At 43.7% G+C, this 21000-nt stretch overlaps 2 protein-coding genes across 2 annotated transcripts; one reads left to right on the plus strand and one right to left on the minus strand.

Annotated features, from left to right (window-relative positions):
• Positions 1-2412: 2412 nt before the first annotated feature.
• Positions 2413-4874, minus strand: btg2 (B-cell translocation gene 2). Its single transcript, XM_027155985.2, has 2 exons — positions 4481-4874; positions 2413-3753 (listed from the first exon to the last, which is right to left on the minus strand). The coding sequence occupies exons 1-2, from the start codon at positions 4620-4622 to the stop codon at positions 3392-3394; spliced, it is 504 nt and encodes a 167-aa protein (XP_027011786.1). The 5' UTR covers positions 4623-4874; the 3' UTR covers positions 2413-3391.
• A 2829-nt stretch (positions 4875-7703) lies between these two features.
• LOC113648680 lies at positions 7704-15060 on the plus strand. Its single transcript, XM_027155976.2, has 5 exons — positions 7704-8110; positions 8676-8854; positions 10340-10451; positions 10919-11014; positions 11410-15060. Exons 1-5 carry the CDS (start codon positions 8063-8065, stop codon positions 13588-13590), a joined length of 2616 nt encoding a protein of 871 aa, XP_027011777.2. The 5' UTR covers positions 7704-8062; the 3' UTR covers positions 13591-15060.
• The last annotated feature ends 5940 nt before the right edge of the window (positions 15061-21000 follow it).

Below are 21000 nucleotides of genomic sequence, written 5' to 3' on the forward strand. Positions count from 1 at the left end.
AGGAAGGAAGGATTTCCTGTGTCACTCTGTGAAGAACATAAAAAGAGACAGTGGTGAGAAAGTGCAGAGAAATAACAGTCAGAATCCACACACATTAAAATACCCAAAAATGTGGACAGGTGGAGTGTTAGAGGAATCTGTCTGTGGTTCTCTGTGGATCAAATACAAGAAACAGATCAACAAACTAACAGCAAACAAACATCTCAGTTTCTGTAGTAAACTAGATGATGTGTAAAAAGCAGGACACACACACACACACACACACACACACTTTAAACCAAATTAGGCCACAGAACTGTTTTTATTGTTTGTCTGTGTGTGTGTGTGTGTGTGTGTGTGTGTGTGTGTGTGTGTGTGTGTGTGTGTGTGTGTGTGTGTGTGTGTGTGTGTGTGTGTGTAAAAATGAACATGTTCAGACTTGCAGCTGAACAGGTTGGTGTGTGACCACAGGAACAGGGTGTGTGAATGTGTAAGGAAGAGAGACATTAAACTGTCTCCTCCCCAAACACACACTCAGCTGTTGGGTTTTAAGGTTTAGCAGCTGCTGCGGGTGTCGACCTCCACAACAATAAGAGCTTTGTGAAGTAGAGGAAAGGCAGAGGGTGTGTGTGTGTGTGAGTTACAGGATAGACAGTCTGAGAGTTCAGGGTGAAAACGGAATTATTACTTAATCCATAAACCCTAAATCTTTCTAATTCACACACCTGATGCTAATAGTCCATTCATCAAGTCCACTGCCTTAATATTTTTTTGTTTTTACTACATCCTATCAGTGAGGTTGTTCCTGTCCATCTCTCTGGGTTCGTCTTACACTTCTCTTTGTTAGGAAGGTTCACTATTTGTTTATCAGTATTGTTTTATCTTCACAGACTTCACCATTACTCATGTATATTATATACACACAGTGTTCACTAATTTCTGTTTATGTGTGTTTGTGTGTGTATTTATGTTCAGTGGAATGTACAGAAAGTGGTTAAATGTTTAGAAACTAAACTAAAAACCACCAACACTGTGTGTGTGTGTGGGGTGGGGTGGGTGGGGGCTCAAGATAGCTGCATTTCCTGAGTCTTTTATGTGAGTTTCCACTTAAGGGTTTATTGTTAATTATAGTCATCATTTTACTCTCTCTCTCTCGATGTGTGTGTGTGTGTTTGTGTGTGACATTACTGTCAGATGTCTTTGCCCACATTTAAAAACTTTTGTAATCAAGTAGAGAAGTTCTGTTTTTAATCAGCTGAAATCTGCATCTAACACTTTTATCTTTAACTACAGCCCTGTTTACTACCACTTTACTTACACACACGAAAGTTGGGAGAAACTATTTTACAATATGTGTGGCCTTTGACCCTTTAGCTGCTGAACCCAATCAGAGTGTGTTTGTGTTAGTTACTGGTGTGTGATTGGCTGCTTGCTGTATCCAGGCAGATCTGAGCAGTTTTTAATTCGTGTGTGTGTGTGTGTGTGTGTGTGTGTAAACGTTAAAGCAGAGTGAAAAACTAAATGAAAGTGATGTGCAAATGAAGAAGTGGATGAAAGTGACTTACTTCACACTAAACCACATATATCAGGGTGTTAGAGCTCAGGACATGAAAGAGTTTGAGATCTTTATGATTTTATACACAGAATAAGTCAGAAACAAGCTTTGATATGATGTAATAAAAACACACACTAACACTGCAGTTTACAGTCATGAAACACCCCTGAAACAAGTGATTAATGTGAGGAATCACACAGTGACTTGATGTTAGCGTACACTGAGGGACCGGAGTGTCAGACATCACTGTATCACACCATGTGGGGTTTCGAACTCAGTCTGGTCCTGATTAGCACAAAGGCTAAGGCTACCACCATCTGACACCACTCCTCCTCTCTCCAGTCACCCACAACACACACACACACACACACACACTGGGTCTGGGGTTTGAAGAGCTTCATAGTGAGCATTCTTATGGAAATGACCTCCTGCTAGGCATCGTGTGCGTGTGTGTTTGAATAGGAAGCCTGAGCTTCGTTGTACCATCTGCTCATGACCCACACACTATAAAAGCTGTTTAGAAATTAAGCTTTATAACTTTAAAGCTTTCCTTTCTCGTTCTTAATCTTTTCCTTTATTTTTTCTTCCCTCCCTCCTCCTCTAACCTTTTTAAAACAATCCTCCATATTTGTGCTCTTAATCTGGAATGAATTCAGTTGTGCTTCACGACTCAGCTGAGAATTTAGCTTACATAAATAACATCTAAACCCCAGTGTTAATGTTGGTGTTTACGTACAGGTGATAAACATGAAAAAACCCCCCCCCCCCCCATTTTAAACTGGTTGCCATGGTGAGACCCTCAAACTCACACAAACACACTCACACACAAACTCACACACTGAAGCTCTGAAGAAGGACAACTCGTACTGGAGAACAACTTATTTATAAATCTTTATTGTAATACAAAAATGGCACAAAACTGTACAGTTCTATTATACACAAATCCATTAAAAAAAAAAAAGTGTACAATAAAAGCATACACTGCTTCAGATAGCTTACAAACTACAGTGTCTCCGTCTAAACCCAGTAAACACCAAGCTGCTCAGCAGCTCAGAGAGAAAATGCTACAGAAGGCGAGTGCAAGAGGGGCGCGTTTACTTTTCCACTGAGATTCATTTCATGACATTCATGATGAGGAGGAAGAGGAGCAAGAGGAGGAAATACTTTTGGGGCACCTTTTATATTGCACACAGGTAGAAATGTTCAGTGTTTAAGGCAGCAGTAAACTTCAGGGCTCCTTTAAATTAGCCACTTTGTGCAGAAACAACCACAACAACCGTAAAGGTGATGATGATGTTGTTTATAAAAACAACCTCACCAGTAAGAGATGGAGCGACTGAGCATCGTCTCACACCCAAGCTTTGATGTGGGTGTAAAACAACCACCACCATATTAAAACACACGATGGTGCGTCAGTGTGTTAGGGATGTGCTGATAATCAGTCACACACAAGGTCATCACCTTCATCCTCCCTGAGGAGGAGGAGGGACCCTGCACAGGCAGCAGATTTGGGCAATAAGACCATTACCAGCTTCACATTCCACACAGGAGGAGGTTCCTAAGGTAGGCAGCACTTTGTGGCAGATCAAGTCAAGGAAAAGGAGACACGACAGAAGCTACAGGCTGTTTTCCCTCCTCATAAAACTTGGGATAATCAGTTTTGGCAGGATTCAGAGCGAGTCTCGGCACACGCCTACGGTGCAAGTGGAGGAATGTGCGATCCCTGGAACATTAGGCAGTGCTTTCGACTAGTAAAATAAATGGTTTGAGGAGTAAACAAAAGAATAAATGTCAAGAAATAGAAAGTCTCAGAAAGGTTAAACGGTCCTGTGCACAGCTTCATGTCCTCATGTCCCCTCAGCTCGAGACGGTCATGAGGTAGTGTTTAGGAGGACTGGTCCTGCCGTTCATCATGAAACCCTTCTTACAGTTCAGAGGGTCAAACGGCGACAGTGCGGACGCAGCCGGAGAGGACGCCAGAGGCTCTGCTTCGTACAGGACACAGATGGAGCCGTCCTCGCCGATCCTGTACGACACCTCGTAGGGGTCAATCCACAGAGTAAGCTCTCGGGGGAGGAGCGAGAAGAGCCGCTCTGCACTCAGGCCCATCCGACTCGCTGCCCCACCAATCAGAGGGTCCATCTCATGGTTGATCCGGATGCAGCGGTAACCAGAACCTTTCTGTGGTCTGTCAGGAAACCAGTGGTGCCTATAACGATCTAGAGAAAGAAAACAAAGATGAGGTGAGAACGGTTCTGTGTGGAAAAACCAACAGAATCAGGGGTGTGACCTATAAATAAGCTACAGATGATCAAAACCATGAGACACAGCATGCACTAAGGAGGTGGGGGGACAGGACAGGGACCACTGGGGTACGAGACTAAAACAAACATAACCCACATTGAGGGAAAATATTTACTGCAGACATGTAGGTAACGGTGTAGAACAAAAACACAACAATAATGTGGTGGAGGACAAAACATTAAACCCCACATGAGTAAAGAGCATAAAAGGGAAGTTTCAGAATAGAGAACAAGACAAAGTTATCCAGCTGCAATAAAAACATCTGTATTCAATCTAAAATAGAGAACTGGAGTTGTGTGTGAGTGTGTATGAGTGTGTGAGAGAGAGAGAGTGAGAGAGAGAGAGAGTGTGTGTGTTATGTGTGTGTGTGAGAGAGAGTGTGTGTGTGAGAGTGTGTGTGTGTGTGTGTGTGTGAGAGAGAGAGAGAGTGAGAGTGTGTGTGAGAGAGAGAGAGAGAGAAAAAGAGTGTGTGTGAGAGAGAGAGAGAGAGAGAGAGAAAGAGTGTGTGTGAGAGAGAGAGAGAGAGAGAGAGAAAGAGTGTGTGTGTGAGAGAGAGAGAGAGAGAGTGTGAGTGCGAGTGTGTGTGTGTGTGTGTGTGTGTGTGTGTGTGTGTGTGTGTGTGTGTGTGTGTATACACACTACCTGACAGAGCTTGTTGTAAACAGTCCCTGAACACCTGTAACTGTGTATCAGGCAGGACGCCGCTGGTCCTCAGAAGTCTGACCACAAAACTGACTGCTGCTTTAATCTCAGGCACCATTTCAGCTGCACAGACTGTCTTCATCACACCAGCGTCTTCCTCACTAATGACTTTCAGCTCCTGTTATAAACACTGCTGCTGAACCTTCTGTTCTTCAGGACCGGTTATAAAGTCCAGTGTACAGCTCAAACACTCTGTAAAGTCACATCAACCTAACGGTGACGTCACCAGAAACTCCTGTCTGTCCCCGCGTCTGTGTGTGTCCCTGTCTGTGTCCCCGTGTCTCTCTCTGTATCTCTGTATCTGCTCCGGTCGCCGTTTTTATGCAGAAAATCCAACAAAGGGTGACGCCATTAGATGACACACGTGATTGACGTGCTCTCTCCACCAATGAGGAGACAGAGGTGGAATTCAGTCTGAATTTGATTGGTCGGCGTCATGGAAAAGACTCAGAATTACAGGTTTCAGCGGATTTCCATATACGGAGATTTACGTCAGTCCGTAAGGTCTTATGTTTTCATGACGACAGCGACGGAAACAAAGAGTTTACCGTAAAGCAAAACGGACTGGACTATAAATAAATACATACATTTGGATATAAACAGAAAATCTTCCTGGTTTCGGACTAAAGATGTTTGTGACTTACACATCTCCTTATTGTTCACATCTTTTTGTTCACATCTCCTTTTTGCTATAATACAGTGACATGAAGGCTCGTACAGCAGAACAACACGTGTGTAATAAAAACTGTTTAATGTAATGACTGTTGTGGGACTCGGACACCCTGAGCACAGACAGCTGGGGACATCTGGTGGTCGTCAGTGATCACTACACATTACAGTAACATAAACTGGAACTACAGAATAAAGACACACTGCTGTTTAGAGGAGTGTTTAGAGGAGAGGAGTGTTTAGAGGAGTGTTTAGAGGAGAGGAGTGTTTAGAGGAGAGGAGTGTTTAGAGGAATGTTTAGAGGCGTGTTTAGAGGAGAGGAGTGTTTAGAGGAGTGTTTAGAGGAGAGGAGTGTTTAGAGCTGACAACATGAAGTGACACAGGTGTAAAATATATGTCTCTGTTAGGGACTGTTATGTCATCTATAAGAAATTGTATTAGGTGGTAATTTGCTGTTACTAAATGAAATAAACTTCATTTAGAGGTGTGTGTTGTGTGTGTGTGTGTTGTGTGTGTGTGAGTGTGTGTGTGTTGTGTGTGTGTGAGAGTGTGTGAGTGTGTGTGTTGTGTGTATGTGTGTGTGTGTGTGAGTGAGTGAGTGTGTGTGTATGTGTGTGTGTTAGCTAATAAAGGTACTGCAGCTTTCTGTCACTGCTTTTTTATGGAGTAAACATGTGCCCCCCCCCACACACACACACACTCACACACTCACACACACACTCACTCCCACACACACATACACACACACTCACTCCCGCACACACACACACACTCGCGCGCACACACACACACACACACACACACTCTCACACACACACACTCACTCACACACACACACACACACTCACACACTACACACACTCTCAGACACACACACCACACACACACACACACACACACTCTCAGACACACACACTCTCAGACACACACACGCACACACACACACACACACACACAGTAGGATGCTGTATGGTGTGTTAGCCGGTATGGTATTGAGCCTAGAAGTGTTGATGCTATATTTAGGGCTGCCGCTGTCAAGCAGGATGTAATGACGAGGTTCGAGTCAGGGTCCGTTGCTATGGTAACACATGTGCGGCCCACCGCACAGCTCCACAAGCTTTTAGAAATGATATTCTATGCAGATTCATTTTTGAGTTACCTTTTTAATATTCATATTACAGAACACAGTGGAATTTAATGATTCAATATGACCTGTGTGTGTGTGCTGATGAGTCTAAGAGACTCTTCACACACACACACACACACACACACACACACACACACACACACACACACACACACACACACACACTGATTTTGCACTGATCTTGGCTGACAGATACCCCTTCAGCAATCTCTGTGTGTGTGTATATATGTGTGTGTGTGTGAATGTGTGTGCATGTGTGTGTGTGAGAGTGTGCATGTGATTGTGTGTGTCTGCCTCCCACGCTGATGTGTTTCACTCTGCCATGTCCCTGCAAACCCTCAAAGTCGTGCTCTCAGTCCTGAGGCTGTGTGTACAAGCCACACACACACACACACAAACACACACACACATGCACACACACGCACACACACACACAACAACAGGAACATCACTACACACTACAACTTGCACTCATTAATATTTATGTCTCAATTTGACAATCTTTTCAAAGTTACCATGACAACCATTATGTGTCCATCATTACGGTTAGTTAAAGTTAGATTGCTGTGTTTTGTGCTCAGTGTGAATGTGATTCATATCAAACCTCAAGACACTGAGCTCGCATTAAGGAACCAGATAATCCACAAATTAGGGAGAAGCCACTGAACCCACCTTGACTTAGAATAAGAAAAGAAGTAGTAGAGTAATAGTAAGTAATAATGAGCAATTCATCACACACACACACACACACACACACACACACACACACACACACACACACACACACACACACACACACACACACACACACACCATTAATAATCATTCACTCAGGCTTGATTACAGGGCATTATTCATTTCTGAACACTTTTTAATTTACAGATGCTGTGATTGTGTGTGTGTGTGTGTGTGTGTGTGTGTGTGTGTGTGTGTGTGTGTGTGTGTGTGTGTGTGATGAATTGCTCATGACTGTGTCTCTAACAGCATGATGAGAGATTGACAGGAGAGGATAAGGGAGAGAGAGCCTGGAAATTGCAGAAGTAAGACAGGAAAGAAAATTTGAGAAATTGTATTAATGGTGAAAAAGAGAGAGAGAGAGAGAGAGAGAGAGAGAGAGAGAGAGAGAGAGAGAGAATCACACACACAGAGAGACAGAGAGAGAGAGAGAGAGAGAGAGAGAGAGAGAGAGAAAGAGAGAGAACTATGTACATATATCCTTTGTGTAATGAATACTGCCTGAGCCTCTCTGACCAATCACAGCTCAGTAAAGACCCACAGACATGATCATCGACCAATCAGAGCACACATGCAAACGATTTGACGCTCCAGCAACAGTTACTACACTGATGAGAGCAGCTTTATAAGGGCGGAGCTTAATGACTTCGTCAGCCAATGGGCGGGAAGAAAGAAAAGGGGTGGTGCCATGTCCAATGACTGGCAGCAGGGAGAGACAGATTCAGAGGGAGGGAAGGAGAAGAAGGAGGCTTCCATCTCATCCACCTCTCTCTCTCTCTCTCTCTCTCTCTCTCTCCTCCTTCAGCATCTGCATCTCATCGAGCATTCTCCTCTGTCTCTCCTGTGTGAGTATGAGTGTGTGAGTGTGTGTGTGTGTGAGAGTGTGTGTGTGTGTGTGTGTTACAGTGGAGAATATTTCTCTGCATCTCTCTGCTGGTACTTAGAGACTGTGCCCATCCGTTGCCTTGGCGATGGGCTGTAGGCTGTCAGGGCCGTGGATGAGCGACGGAACAATGGGGGTGAGTGTTCAATCTGTGTGTGTGTGTGTGTGTGTGTGTGTGTGTGTGTTTAAAGATGTGGACTGATCCTGTGGTCACGATGCAGTAGGTAATGCTAACAAGAATACTTGCCTACATGTATCTGTGTGTGTTGGCGTGATCTCTGCAGTCATATACATACACACACCTGTGTACAGTGTTGTAAGTGTTTATTTATGCATTTCGTCTTACTTAGAATTACTTAAACACACACACACACATACACACACACGTATAATTATGTAGAGTACAGAAGTACACTTGGCAGGCTGGATGTGGATGCTGAGCTGTGCTGAAAGAGAAGGTCGTTACTGTGAGCCTATTAGCTTAATGACTAATTAACAGAACATATATGAGATTAACACATACAGAAATTCGGCCAAAGCCTCAGACAGGAAGAGGCTCGATGCTTTTATTCTCTACAACTTTATAGCATTTAAAAATTCTGGTATTACAATACACTGTTTAATCTAAATATGTAACTGCATGTGTCAATATTTCTGCAGTCTGCTCCTTACATCTCATGTACAGTATGTGTGTGTTTTAGGTAAGTGCACAAGATCTGAGGTATATACGGAACCATGAGGCTCTACGGATCTTGGCCAGCTGCGAGCAACCAATCACAGTGCAGATTGAAGGGGGAAGGGGGCGGAGCTTACAGTATCATAGATCATCAGACAGCAGCACACAGACAAAGCAACCATGGGACAATGTCTCCTCCGACAGGTGTGTGTGTGTGTGTGTGTGTGTGTGTGTGTGTGTGTGTGTGTGTGTGTGTGTGTGTGATTAGCTAATGATACCACAGAAGATCATTGGTATCATGACTGGATGTTAGCGTGACATGCCGTGTCCCCGTTCTCAGGAGGTCGGAGAAACTCGGGGCTTTTAATAAACCATGGTCTAATTTTAATAAACAGGCTGCTGCCAGATTCTGTGGGATTTAAAGAGAGGTGTGAAGAGACGGCAGGCGTGTGGAGGAGGAGGAGATGATTTACAGATACACTTCACTTCACACAATCAGGACCTGTCACTCACTCACAAAACACCTCCTACTTTTATAATCAAATGGTTTTTATATTTTCTTTTCATTCAAGGTGCAGAAATGAATTAGAGAATGAAATAAATCACCTGTGAGGTGTCTGTATGAGTGTCAGACATCTGGATCCTGATGTTTCCTGCTTCTTTCTGGTGTGTGTGTGTGGTGGTGAAGAGAGATTCTCTCGTCTGATGTTCTTAGTCAGATTGAAGTCTGAGGTTTAACTGGTTCTGTGTGTTGAACTGGTCATTGTCGTGTTGGGAGGTGAGCTCTGCCCCCCAGTCTCGTGACTGGACTAGGTTTCCCTCCAGCATGCTTCACTGGGGCGTTGTGTTGGGGTTCCACCTCTGGTTCAGGCTGTGGATGAGCTGCTCCATCTGAGCTGTGGATCTCACCAGAGTTCTACTTGTCCTCTTGGTTGTGTCCCAGACTCATCCCTTCTTTCTGTCACATTCTCCTGTCACACTCTTGTCAGTAAGAGATTTGATGTTGCTCTGAGGGAGATTCAGACTTCTGCATTTAAAAAAAAATCCTGTTCTGTAGCACGAGCAGCGAACTGAACCTCCTGTACACACCGTGTCCTGGGGTGTGTTAGCCTTCACCCTCACGGCTGGACACTGTGTGTGCTAGAGCACAGCTGGAGCTAGCATGTGGATGGGAACTAGTGTGTGTGTGTGTGTGTGTGTGTGTGTGTGTGTGTGTGTGTGTGTGTGTGTGTGTGTGTGTGTGTGTGTGTGTGTGTGTGTGCTGGTGCGAGAGGATAAACTGTTCCTGCTGCAGGCTAACACACACACACACACACACACACACACACACACACTGTTGTATTTACAGAGTCAGTTTTCTTCTGCAGAAACGAGGTCAGACTCAAAACATGCAATGTTACTGCAGCTGAGAAAGACAGCTCATACACACACTCTCACACACTCACTCTCTCACACTCACATTCACTCTCACACACACACTCTCACACACTCTCACACACACACACTCACATACTGCTGTAGCCTCTCTCTCGGTCATTCTGTTTCTCTATCATTCTGTCTCTCTATCATTCTGTGTTGATTCTTTAGAGAGGTTTTGTATGTAATTGTATATAATACACAGTTGTGTGGAGGTGTGTGTGGATTTGGTAATGCTGCCTTCTGATTGGCTGATGTATATGCTTCCTTCAGGCCCTGCTACAGTCACATGACCCTGCCTGGTAACCATGGAGATGGAGGAAGATATGAGTATCTCCCAAACACTCCGCAAGACCTAGAGGACATGCAAGCAGTTCCACGTCATGTAGGTGCAGTGTGTGTGTGTGTGTGTGTGAGAGAGAGAGTGTGTGTGTGTGTGTCAGAGAGTGTGTGTGTGTGTGTGTGTGTGAGAGAGGGAGCGTGTGTGTGTGTGTGTGTGTGTGTGTGTGTGTGAACAGAACCGACACACTCCACCTAAATTATATCACTCACCTCTTTCCTTCAACAGTCCATCTCAAATGTCTCTCCCCAGTATTTAGCAGATGCCCTCATATCCAGAGACACTTACATTTTATCTGATTTTATACAACTGAGCAATTGAGGGTTAAGGGCCTTGCTCAGGGGCCCAGCAGTGGCAGCTTGGTGGACGTGGGAACCGAACCTTTTGATTGGTGGCCCAGCACCTTAACCACATCCCATAATCCTTCTACTTTTTCCCATCCTCACATCTCTCTCTCTCTCTCTCTCTCTCTCTCTTTAGCTTTTAATCCATAACCCTTTTTTCTCTGTCAGGATCCTGAGTTCTCTCCTAAAGCTGCTCAGAAACAGAACTGTCTCCTCTCATGCTGCAACTCCAACATGGAGGAGCCGAGCAGCTTCCAGAGCCAGGTCAGTTAGCACAGTGTGGGTGTGTGTTAAGTGTTCGGTCCTGATTAAAGGAGATTAATCATGTTATTAAACACTGATTAAATTGAACAGAACAATGAGACTGTTGGATTGTAAAATCATTCACTGCCTCGAACACCAAATGTTAGGCAGATATGTTGAGTGTTGCTAAGCAACCACATGCCATTAATCATCAAGACGCTGTGATAAAAAGAGCTGAGTGAAGAGTGAAGATGTGTTTTACACACCGCCGGCATTCAGAGGGAATCACTGCCTCCACGGACCATCATAGTGAAATATTATTCAAAATATTCAATCTCAATATCCAACAATTAAAGAGAAAATGACAGAAGACAATTATTGTTCTAACGATTGTTTATTATTATTAATGCTTGTAGACAGAGGATGAGGACTGCGTGTTGGAGAAGAAACTCGGATATCTCCCCCTCCATCATGAGCTGGACAGCGGCCTCGGCTGGACGGATGGCAGCTTCCACCAGGGGGAGCTCTCAGGGGTGGAGACCGAGGAGGGGTTAGAAGAGTGCCACACCCACCAGGGGGGTCGGGGAGCACGAGTACGAGGAGGATCACCTTCGTCTGAGTCGTTCATTTCATCAGAGCTGAGTGACTCGGGCTTCTACAGCGTGAGCACAGCTGAATTCCTGCGCTTTCAGCGTCTGCTGGAGAAACGCATGCGGGTGTATAACTCACGCCTCCACCACCAGGGGGAGCTGCAGAACCTGTGCATAGACACACAGAAAGCACACCGTGAGCTGGAGGCCATCCCCGAGGCACTGGCCACACAGCAGGACAGCGAGTGTGTGGAGACGGATCTTCACCCACGGCAGATGGTCAGGGTTGCGTCCGTGCAGCCGCGCAAAAGCGAGCATCCTTGTCTGAACTGCCACAGCTCAAGCAGTGCCCCTATCTTCTCCACCTGCAGTTCACCCTGTGGCCTGCAGAGAGAGCACATTACTACTGCTGCAGGTATGCTAAGGAGGAGCAGGACACTGCATCACCGCCCGGTTCATGTGGAGCAGCGTAGGAGGGCAAGTCACCCGGCATCACCTAACTACCGCAGCGTGACATTAAACCGCTACGGACACATGCTACAGCAACAGCTAGCTGAAGAAACTGAAGCAGATGTGCTGTACAATGCTAACTACAACATGCACCACGCTAATCAGCCTGTGCCTAATGCTAATCATCATACACATCATGCTAATCACCCGGTTCACCATGCTAATCATAGTACACATCATGCTAACCACCCTACACTCAATGCTAGCTACTTTACACACCAAACTAACCTACACCCTAACCACCCTACACACAATTCCCATCTTGCTAACTACACCACATTACATGCTAATCATTCTGCACAAACTATGCACCACGCTAACTATCTTACACACATCGCTAATCAAGCTGCACACCATGCTAACAATTTAACACATTCTAAACAGGCTAATATTCCTTCACACCCCTATCATGTGACTCTTCCTGCCCAGAACACACAACACACTCGCACCACACTCACCTTACATGCTCCACACCACAGCAACACCCATGCTACGCTTCCCTCACAACACACACAACACACCAATGAGACACACGCACCCTGCGACACACGTCACGACCACTTCCATGTCCCCACCCCATACACACAACACGCCCATGATATACCTGCAGCACATGCTGCATGCCACGCCCACATACAACTTCCTGTCCAAGACTCACACCGCATCCATGATAGGTTAACATCCGACTGCCACACCCACGCTATGTTCCCTGCACAACACACACACGCTACGCTCCCAGCACAACACACACATTACGCGTCACGGACACGCCCCAAGCATGCTATAAGCCAGCCCAGTCTCTCCAGCTCCAATGATGACCACCATTTTGCTCCGCTTCCAGAGTCCTACTGCCATGATAACAGGGGGAGGAGCTTCACTGAGCCACTTACAGGTGGAAGACAGGAATGTGAGAAAGAGACTTCAGGAGATAGAGAAAAAGGGCGGTTCCATACGCTCAGTCACACTCCCTCTCAGGAAGGAAATGACACTTGGCCCAAAACAACCAATCGGCATGGTCCATACAGCACCCTCGAGGGTCACATGACCACAACGACATCTTCAGCATGCAAATCTCCAGCAGGGGCAGTGAACCCGCGGGCGATGCGTAACCAGCTGCTGCGTGAGCGTGCATTAAGGCTAGCAGATGAGCGCAGCGGTGGCATTAGCACAGACGATGAGACAAACGTGGAGATCCGGAGGGCGGGTCGCTATTGGAGCCGCTCAGAACGGCGTGAACAGGTGCTGCAAAAACAACGACAGAAGCGGGAAGCTCTCAGAGGGGGCGGAGCTAACAGCAACACCAGCGTGGGTGGAGACAGCAGCGGATACAGTGTGCTGATGGAGTTGAGTCAGAGGAAATTGAGTCGTCTCAGGAACAGGAAGCTGCTGGACGACTGGACGACGGTAGAGGAGCTGCTGACTCACGGAACACGACTCGGAACTCATGATGAACACATCCAGATCCCAAACTCCCTCCTCACCGTCACCACTGTATAACCACACACACACACACACACACACACACACACACACACACACACACACACACACACACACACACAGTGTGGCATCATGGGAAATTTACTCAGCTATATGCCCTCTACCCAGGCAGGAAGGATTCTGATTGGTTACGTGTCACAGCCAATGAGAGCTGAGAGTTCGTTTTTATTCCATTTTGGCTTTTTCGTCATCTTTTTTTTTTGATGACACTCAAAACGCGGCCATTATTTGTTTGTTTGTTTTTTTTATACCAAGGCCGCACTTAGCACACAATGTTAGATTATTAGCTTACAGCTGGCTAACATCCTGCAGCAACATGTTGTTAAAGCACGAAGAGAAACAGTGACATAACCAGCATCTTAAATACAAACTGAAATGTCAACCAGCGTTTTACTGACTGCAAACTTTTACAGACTTTATTACTGAATAAACAAATCAACTCCTTAGTTATAGGGAGTCTATATACTTATAGAGGATGATGCTAACTGCAGGATTTTAGCTTCAACACATCACACACACCTGACAGGTGATTTAACATCTGAAGACATCTGAGTAAATCTCCCACAAGCCTTTGCGTGTGCGTGTGTTTTGCTGCCTTGACCACATGAGGCTACCTCCTGTCTCCATGGTAACTGTATATCAGTGTTTTACAGCTCTGTAGTGTAGAGCTCTTTTAATGAGACACAGTACACTTCAATTCTCCTCACTCACTCACACACACACACACACACACACACACACACACACCCACACGGTATCTGACAGAAGTAAGTGCACCCCTCACATTTATGTAAATATTTTATTATATCTTTTCAGGTAACAACACTGAAGAAATGACCCTGTGGTCCAGTGTAAAGTAGCGAGTGTTCAGTCTGTATACCAGTGCCAGTGCTTTAGACAGTAATGTCTGTGTGTTGAGTTATTTTGAGGGGACTTTACAATGGAGCACAGAGTCGTTTCTTTTTTTGTCACATGTACTTACTTGGTGTACTTACTTCTGTCAGAGATATGTGTGTGTGTATATATAATGTGTGTGTATGTGTGTTTATAAAAAAAAAAAAAAAAGGTGTAAATGCTGCAATCTGATTGGACCACCTAGAGCAATATGGCACCGTGTATACGGCGGCTCTGAGATGCACTGAAACCCCCAGACAATTTATGGTCTCGCTGGTGCTAATGAGAGCTGATGATTTGTTAGAATGAATCAGAGGTAAACTTTCTCACAAGTCAACACATTTGCACAAAAAAATAACGATGTCAGATTTCACTGATTGTCTTCCAGCAATGTGGGCGTGGCTCTTTACAATCTGACCCCGCCCATCACCTGAGACGATCATTAAACCAGTTACTCTGGAAAAAAGCATCCAAAGCCAAACACTATCTCTCTCTCTCTCTCGTACACACACACACACACACACACACACACACACACACACACACACACACACACACACTCACACACAAACAGGACAGGAAGTGAAGAAGCAAGTATGGAAGAGAAGATTAGAAAAATGATAAACAGGAAGTGATGTAGGAGACCAGACAAGACAGGAAGTAGTCATTAGTCAGATCTTTATGAATTGTCATTAGTTATGTAGATAACTATTTCTTGTGCTCACACTTTGATGTCATAAAGAGAAAGAGATTTTTATGATGATTTGTAAATTCTGTGTGTATATGAAGGTGTGCTGGAGCTCCTCAGTGACTCAACCTGACACTTTGATGTTCTTGATGTTCTCATGTGAAACATTTTGCAGTAATATGAGAAAATTTTCTGATTTCACTGATGGGAGTCTGAACATTTTGTCCTTCAGCTTTTTAGTTTCAGTGTTTAAAGAGTTTCTATTTATTTGTGGCTGCTTGCAGATTTGACTCGAGTTTCATTGTACCAGTGAATTTACTAATTTTTTATTCGATTTTACTTGATAAACATCAGGATGTTTTCCTCATTTGCACTGAGACACGCCCTGAAGTGTTTACAACGCCGTCCTTACGGTCGAGACCACGCCCAAGACCACGCCCACACCACAGTTCTCCAGTTTTGTGAGTTTGATGAAGTCACTTTTACTCTCCACTGTTGCACACACACTCACACACACACACACACACACAACGGTCTTGAGGATGGATTCATATTTTTGCCTAAATCGTGGCATTTGATTGGCCACGCCCACACACACCCTACAGGAACCATGTGTTTGGGTTCTCTTTATAAATCTGATGTTCATGTGATTGTAATAAAGATGAGATTTTAATTATCTACTAAAATCTGTATCATTTAGTTTCTCTCAGAGTGTGTGAGTGTGTGTGTTGTGTGTGAGTGTGTGTGTGTTGTGTGAGAGTGTGTGTGTAACTGAGTTTTCATAAGTTTCAGGACAAGTAAAAATCACAGGTGGAACAACATGAGACAAAATAGGGTCAGGGTTAGAGTTAGAGTTAGGGTCAGGGTTAGGGTCAGGGTTAGCGTTAGAGTTAGGGTCAGGGTTAGAGTTAGGGTTAGGGTTAACCCTTTCCTGGCCTTAGTCCTAAAGTGTGAATCCAGCTGCTTCCTCCAGCACGAATACAAGTTCATCAGGAGGATGAAACTTTACTCTTGAACACCTTTATGATTGGTGCCCTGCTACACCTACACAAGTCTAATCCACTGTAGACAGGACTATTAGACAGGACTGGGACATTTCTCAGATTGAAAATGGACTCGGGGAATAAAGTGTAAGAAAAAAATAAGGTTTATACGGCTGGTTATAGGGCTTTAAATGCCTTTAAATAGTTAGAGATAAAACATCTGCCCCAGGGTATAATAGTCATACTCACACCCTCGAGAGAGAGACCTGTAACCTCGAGCGAAAGTGGAGAAAAACTAAATTAGAGGTTATTATAACTGTGTATAAGGACAGTATGTCCAGGTATAGACAGGCTCTAAAAGCTGCTAGGGCTCTGAGCACCTGAGCAAACTCATAGGAAATAACCAGAACAACCCCAGGGTTTTATTTAACACAGTGACTAGATTAAAGGTGCGGTCTTCGATATTTGAGAAATGCTTCAGAAAACTAGGGTTAATGTGTAGCCAATGAGCAGAAAGGGGCGTGTCTTGTCGATATGGGTGGAGCGAGTGTTCAGTGCGCATGTGTGACATTAGCAGAAAGCGGTTTTAACATTGACATGGAGGATAAAAACAAAGAAAGAAAGAGAAGAAAGACTTACGATAAGGCAAGAAGTAGGACGTGTTAATATAGGATCAGCTTTCCAGTGTGGGGTCAGAATTGTTTCGTATTTTTTAAATCAACAAATGCACAATAAGCAAAACGTAAATATATGTTACAAATTTCACAAAAAGAAATGAAATTCACAAATAAATAAAATGGGATTTGCAAATAAAAGAAATTATAAATATATATTTAATTGTATTTATTTGTGACAAATAGGTGACTCCGCCCACCGTTCTGTGCATTTGTGGATTGTGGATTGTGGACCAACGGTCTTGTGGCGCTGACCAATCGTGGCACGGTCTACCGCCAACCAATCACGTGCCACGATTGGTCAGCAATTGGTCAAATCCACAAATGCACAGAACGCGATTCACTAATGAGCAGGAAGACATTCACAAATAAATACAATTAAATATATATTTATAACTTTTTTTTATTTGCAAATGCCATTTTATTTGTGAATTTCATTTCTTTTTGTGAAATTTGTAACATATATTTACGTTTTGCTTATTGTGCATTTGTTGATTTAAAAATATTTGTGAAACTCTTTATTTGTGGATCATAGTATATTTATTCAGAATAACCAAACAATTCTGATCCCATATTCCAGCGCTGGAGAGAACTGAAGGAGCAGGAAGTTGGCCACATATTCACAGGTTGGAGTTTCCCGAGTCGATAACTCCTGAGCTAAACGCTGTTACTACACAAATAACACTTTTCTATCGTAGTAATGTAGAGAGGCAGCTACAACCGCGTTTGGTGTAGTAACAGTTACAGGTTAGCTCAGGAGTTATTGATTAGAATTGGGGTTGATTAACAGTTTTATGCAAAACATTTTTTGCAGGTTTAAACTCTGGAAACATTACAGCTCAGGGGTCTCATTTATAAATCTGTGCGTAGGATCCCTACTAAAAGTTTACGTACGCCAAAAAAATCCGATTTATAAAACCGTGCGTACGCACATGTAAGCAATGTTCCCTTTATAAATCACAGATCACATGAACCAGCCTCAGATCCCGGACTGTACACGCCCATTTTTAACCATAAATAGTCAATGCAAATCAGTGCGCGGGCACGAGAGTGGACCTCGTTATAATGAGTTTCCTCTGCGCTCTGTGTGTTTAAAAATGGGGTGAGGAGCCAGCGTCTCAGGGGTAGCCACTGTCACCTGCAGGGTATAATTATATTAAAAACAAAATTGTTACATTTTCTACTTTTTAATATTGTTAAACTCACCAAGAAGCCAGCCATCACGTAGCTACTGCGCCTGCATTTAGTCGGTTCCCTACACTGTTATGTGTCAAGATAAAGGAATCATGTGTTGAACCAGGCCAGCGTGCCACAATGTTTGTGAGGGTCATGTTGGAGTCACATATGATTTACACATTAATAGAAGGCACATGCTTCTGTTAACATAAGCAAATTCATTTTCAGATGGTGCCCTTATAGCAACATGAGCGCAGTCAATTGCGCCGATTACATTTGGGAAACCAGACATTGCTGCAAATTGCATTTTAATTTCGGCCTGTTCTCACACAGTGTAGGGGAACCTGATGTATCTCGCACAGTGTAGGGGAACCTGATGTACCAACTACCCATATTAAGTATACCATTCCAAACGACAGATATTACATGGCACTCAGGGACGGCTGTGATATACCAGACCTATAGGGTGAGATGATAGATTCCAATAGAATTATTTAATATACGAAAAGGTTTTAGACACAAAGTTGAGGATTACTTAAATAGTTTTTTTAATATAAATAATTTACATGTCTGCCCATTCCCGCTGGAATCAGCCGGTTGCCAAGAACCCCAGAGAGGTGAGGACTTGTATTTGGACTGGGATGGCATGGTTCCGGCGTGTATAAGTGTATAGATCTAAGAGCACAGCTCTAGGGAATCTAAATCGGCTTATTAGCCAGGAAATCATCATGGTCCCTGAAAACTCGTTCTCTCCTTATTCTCCCATTGGCGTAATCCTCCAACAGTGCCAGCAGTGCCATCATGAAGCATTACATACCCAGGTCACCGGAGGATTTATATGTTTCTAGCAATTAGACTGATCGTTAACACCTTGACAAAATCACAGAATTAATTTGTGGGCGAAAATGCAAGACGAAAATGTTATAGTGAACACATGCGTCTTCATGACGGTTTTGTAATGAACACCGTAATAGTTAGGACCGATGATGAGGAGCGATTGTGCGTCATGACTGTGTGGCAGGTGGAGGTCGGTAAGTTATTATTAGGCATTAGGTTATTCATTGGTTGGTGCTGATAGAGGAGGATGGATTATGTCTATATAAACAACATGCATGTGTGACCTAAACGAGCGTCACTTCCCGGGACCCCGTTTCGTTTCTGGTTTATGGACTGAGGGTTGTTGTGATTTTGGTACGTAAAACAACTATCGCTATGCATCTCTTTAAAACACGGATTATACATGTCGGTTTTCTGCAGCTTCGCAGGACGATCGCGGCAACTGTAGTCATCTCCGTGGCTGCAGATATCGTGGCTTTGACTTATTGTTCGTGGTGTGTGTCTCATCTGTTTATGCGACCATATTCAGGTAATGTTATGCATTTTAATGACTGTAATGGCGTGCTGATGTACTTGCGTTTCGGTAGTAACTCATGCGTTTATTGTAGTCAATACAATGCCGTGTATGGGCAGATGACGACTGTTATTTTCCCTCGTGTATCCTGAGCTTCACCAGTTGAATGATTAAACTGAAACTATACTTCGCATTGCAACTATGGAGTATTATCTTCACCTCTACTGACTCCCGGTGTGACACCGAAATCTGTGACCTATCGTATGTTGTGACCTTAGAGGGCGCTGTTGCTAAAATGCACCTTAAAATAGGTCGTCTACAGACGTTCGCTACGTAAACAGAGTAAATGCAAAATCTTGCGTAAATCTTGTTGCGAGAACGCGCCAAGCGCCGTGAACGTTACATTCAACGCGCGTGCCGTCGTGCTGCAAAGAAACAGTTGCATGCGCATTGAACTAAAGCCTCATTTACAGTACTTAAAAAAAACAAAGCTATTCAAATGCTTTTGCATTCTGTTTTCATGATTGCTTTTTAACTACCCTGAAAGTAATTTATTAATTAAGGCTAAAAAAAATGTAGTCAGATGCTGATGCTTATTATTATTATTATTATTATTATTATTATTATTATTATTATTATTATTTTTATTACTACATATTTGAATTAAACAAACTTACAGCACGGTCACAAAATATGATAAGGCATTACAGGTTATAGGCATTAGTGGTGATGCCTAACACCCTCTATAGTATATCCTGAAAGTGATTTGGGTCTCATGTCAACAGAAACAAACTTACAGATAGAATAGAGGGAGGTAACGGATCCTGATAACCTGTAATGCCTTATCATATTTGGTGACCGTGCTGTAAGTTTGTTTCTGTTGACATGAGACCCAAATCACTTTCAGGATATACTATAGAGGGTGTTAGGCATCACCAGAGTGAATATGGAGAACATTCAATTTGGTGTGAAATAGAGAGAGGTAACAGATTCTGATAACCTATAATGCCTTATCATATTTTGTGACCGTGCTGTAAGTTTGTTTAATTCAAATTTGTAATAATAATAAGCATCAGCATCTGACTACATTTTTTTTAGCCTTAATTAATAAATGACTTTCAGGGTAGTTAAAAAAAAGCAATCATGAAAACAGAGAATGCAAAAGCATTTGAATAGCTTTGTTTTTTTAAGTACTGTAAATGAGTCTTTAGTTCAATGCGCATGCAACTGTTTCTTTGCAGCACGACGGCACGCGCGTTGAATGTAACGTTCACGGCGCTTGGCGCGTTCTCGCAACAAGATTTACGCAAGATTTTGCATTTACTCTGTTTACGTAGCGAACGTCTCTAGACGACCTATTTTAAGCTGCATTTTAGCAACAGCGCCCTCTAAGGTCACAACATACGATAGGTCACAGATTTCGGTGTCACACCGGGTCCCTGCGCCTGTTATGGTGGGTCTAATTCATGTGGGTTTTATTATATAAATGTTTTATGGTGACTGGCTAACATGATTAGTTTTCCCTATGTTGTAGAGTGATGGGGGCATGCAGTGACGTCACCGCTGTCTTGTTCTTCGTTCATTCTACGTTCGTGAATGCCATTTTAATGCGGTCGTGAATCCGCTAATGGTGTGGGAGTG

Source organism: Tachysurus fulvidraco, chromosome 2, assembly GCF_022655615.1.
Source record: "Tachysurus fulvidraco isolate hzauxx_2018 chromosome 2, HZAU_PFXX_2.0, whole genome shotgun sequence".
Classification (NCBI taxonomy): Eukaryota; Metazoa; Chordata; class Actinopteri; order Siluriformes; family Bagridae; genus Tachysurus; species Tachysurus fulvidraco.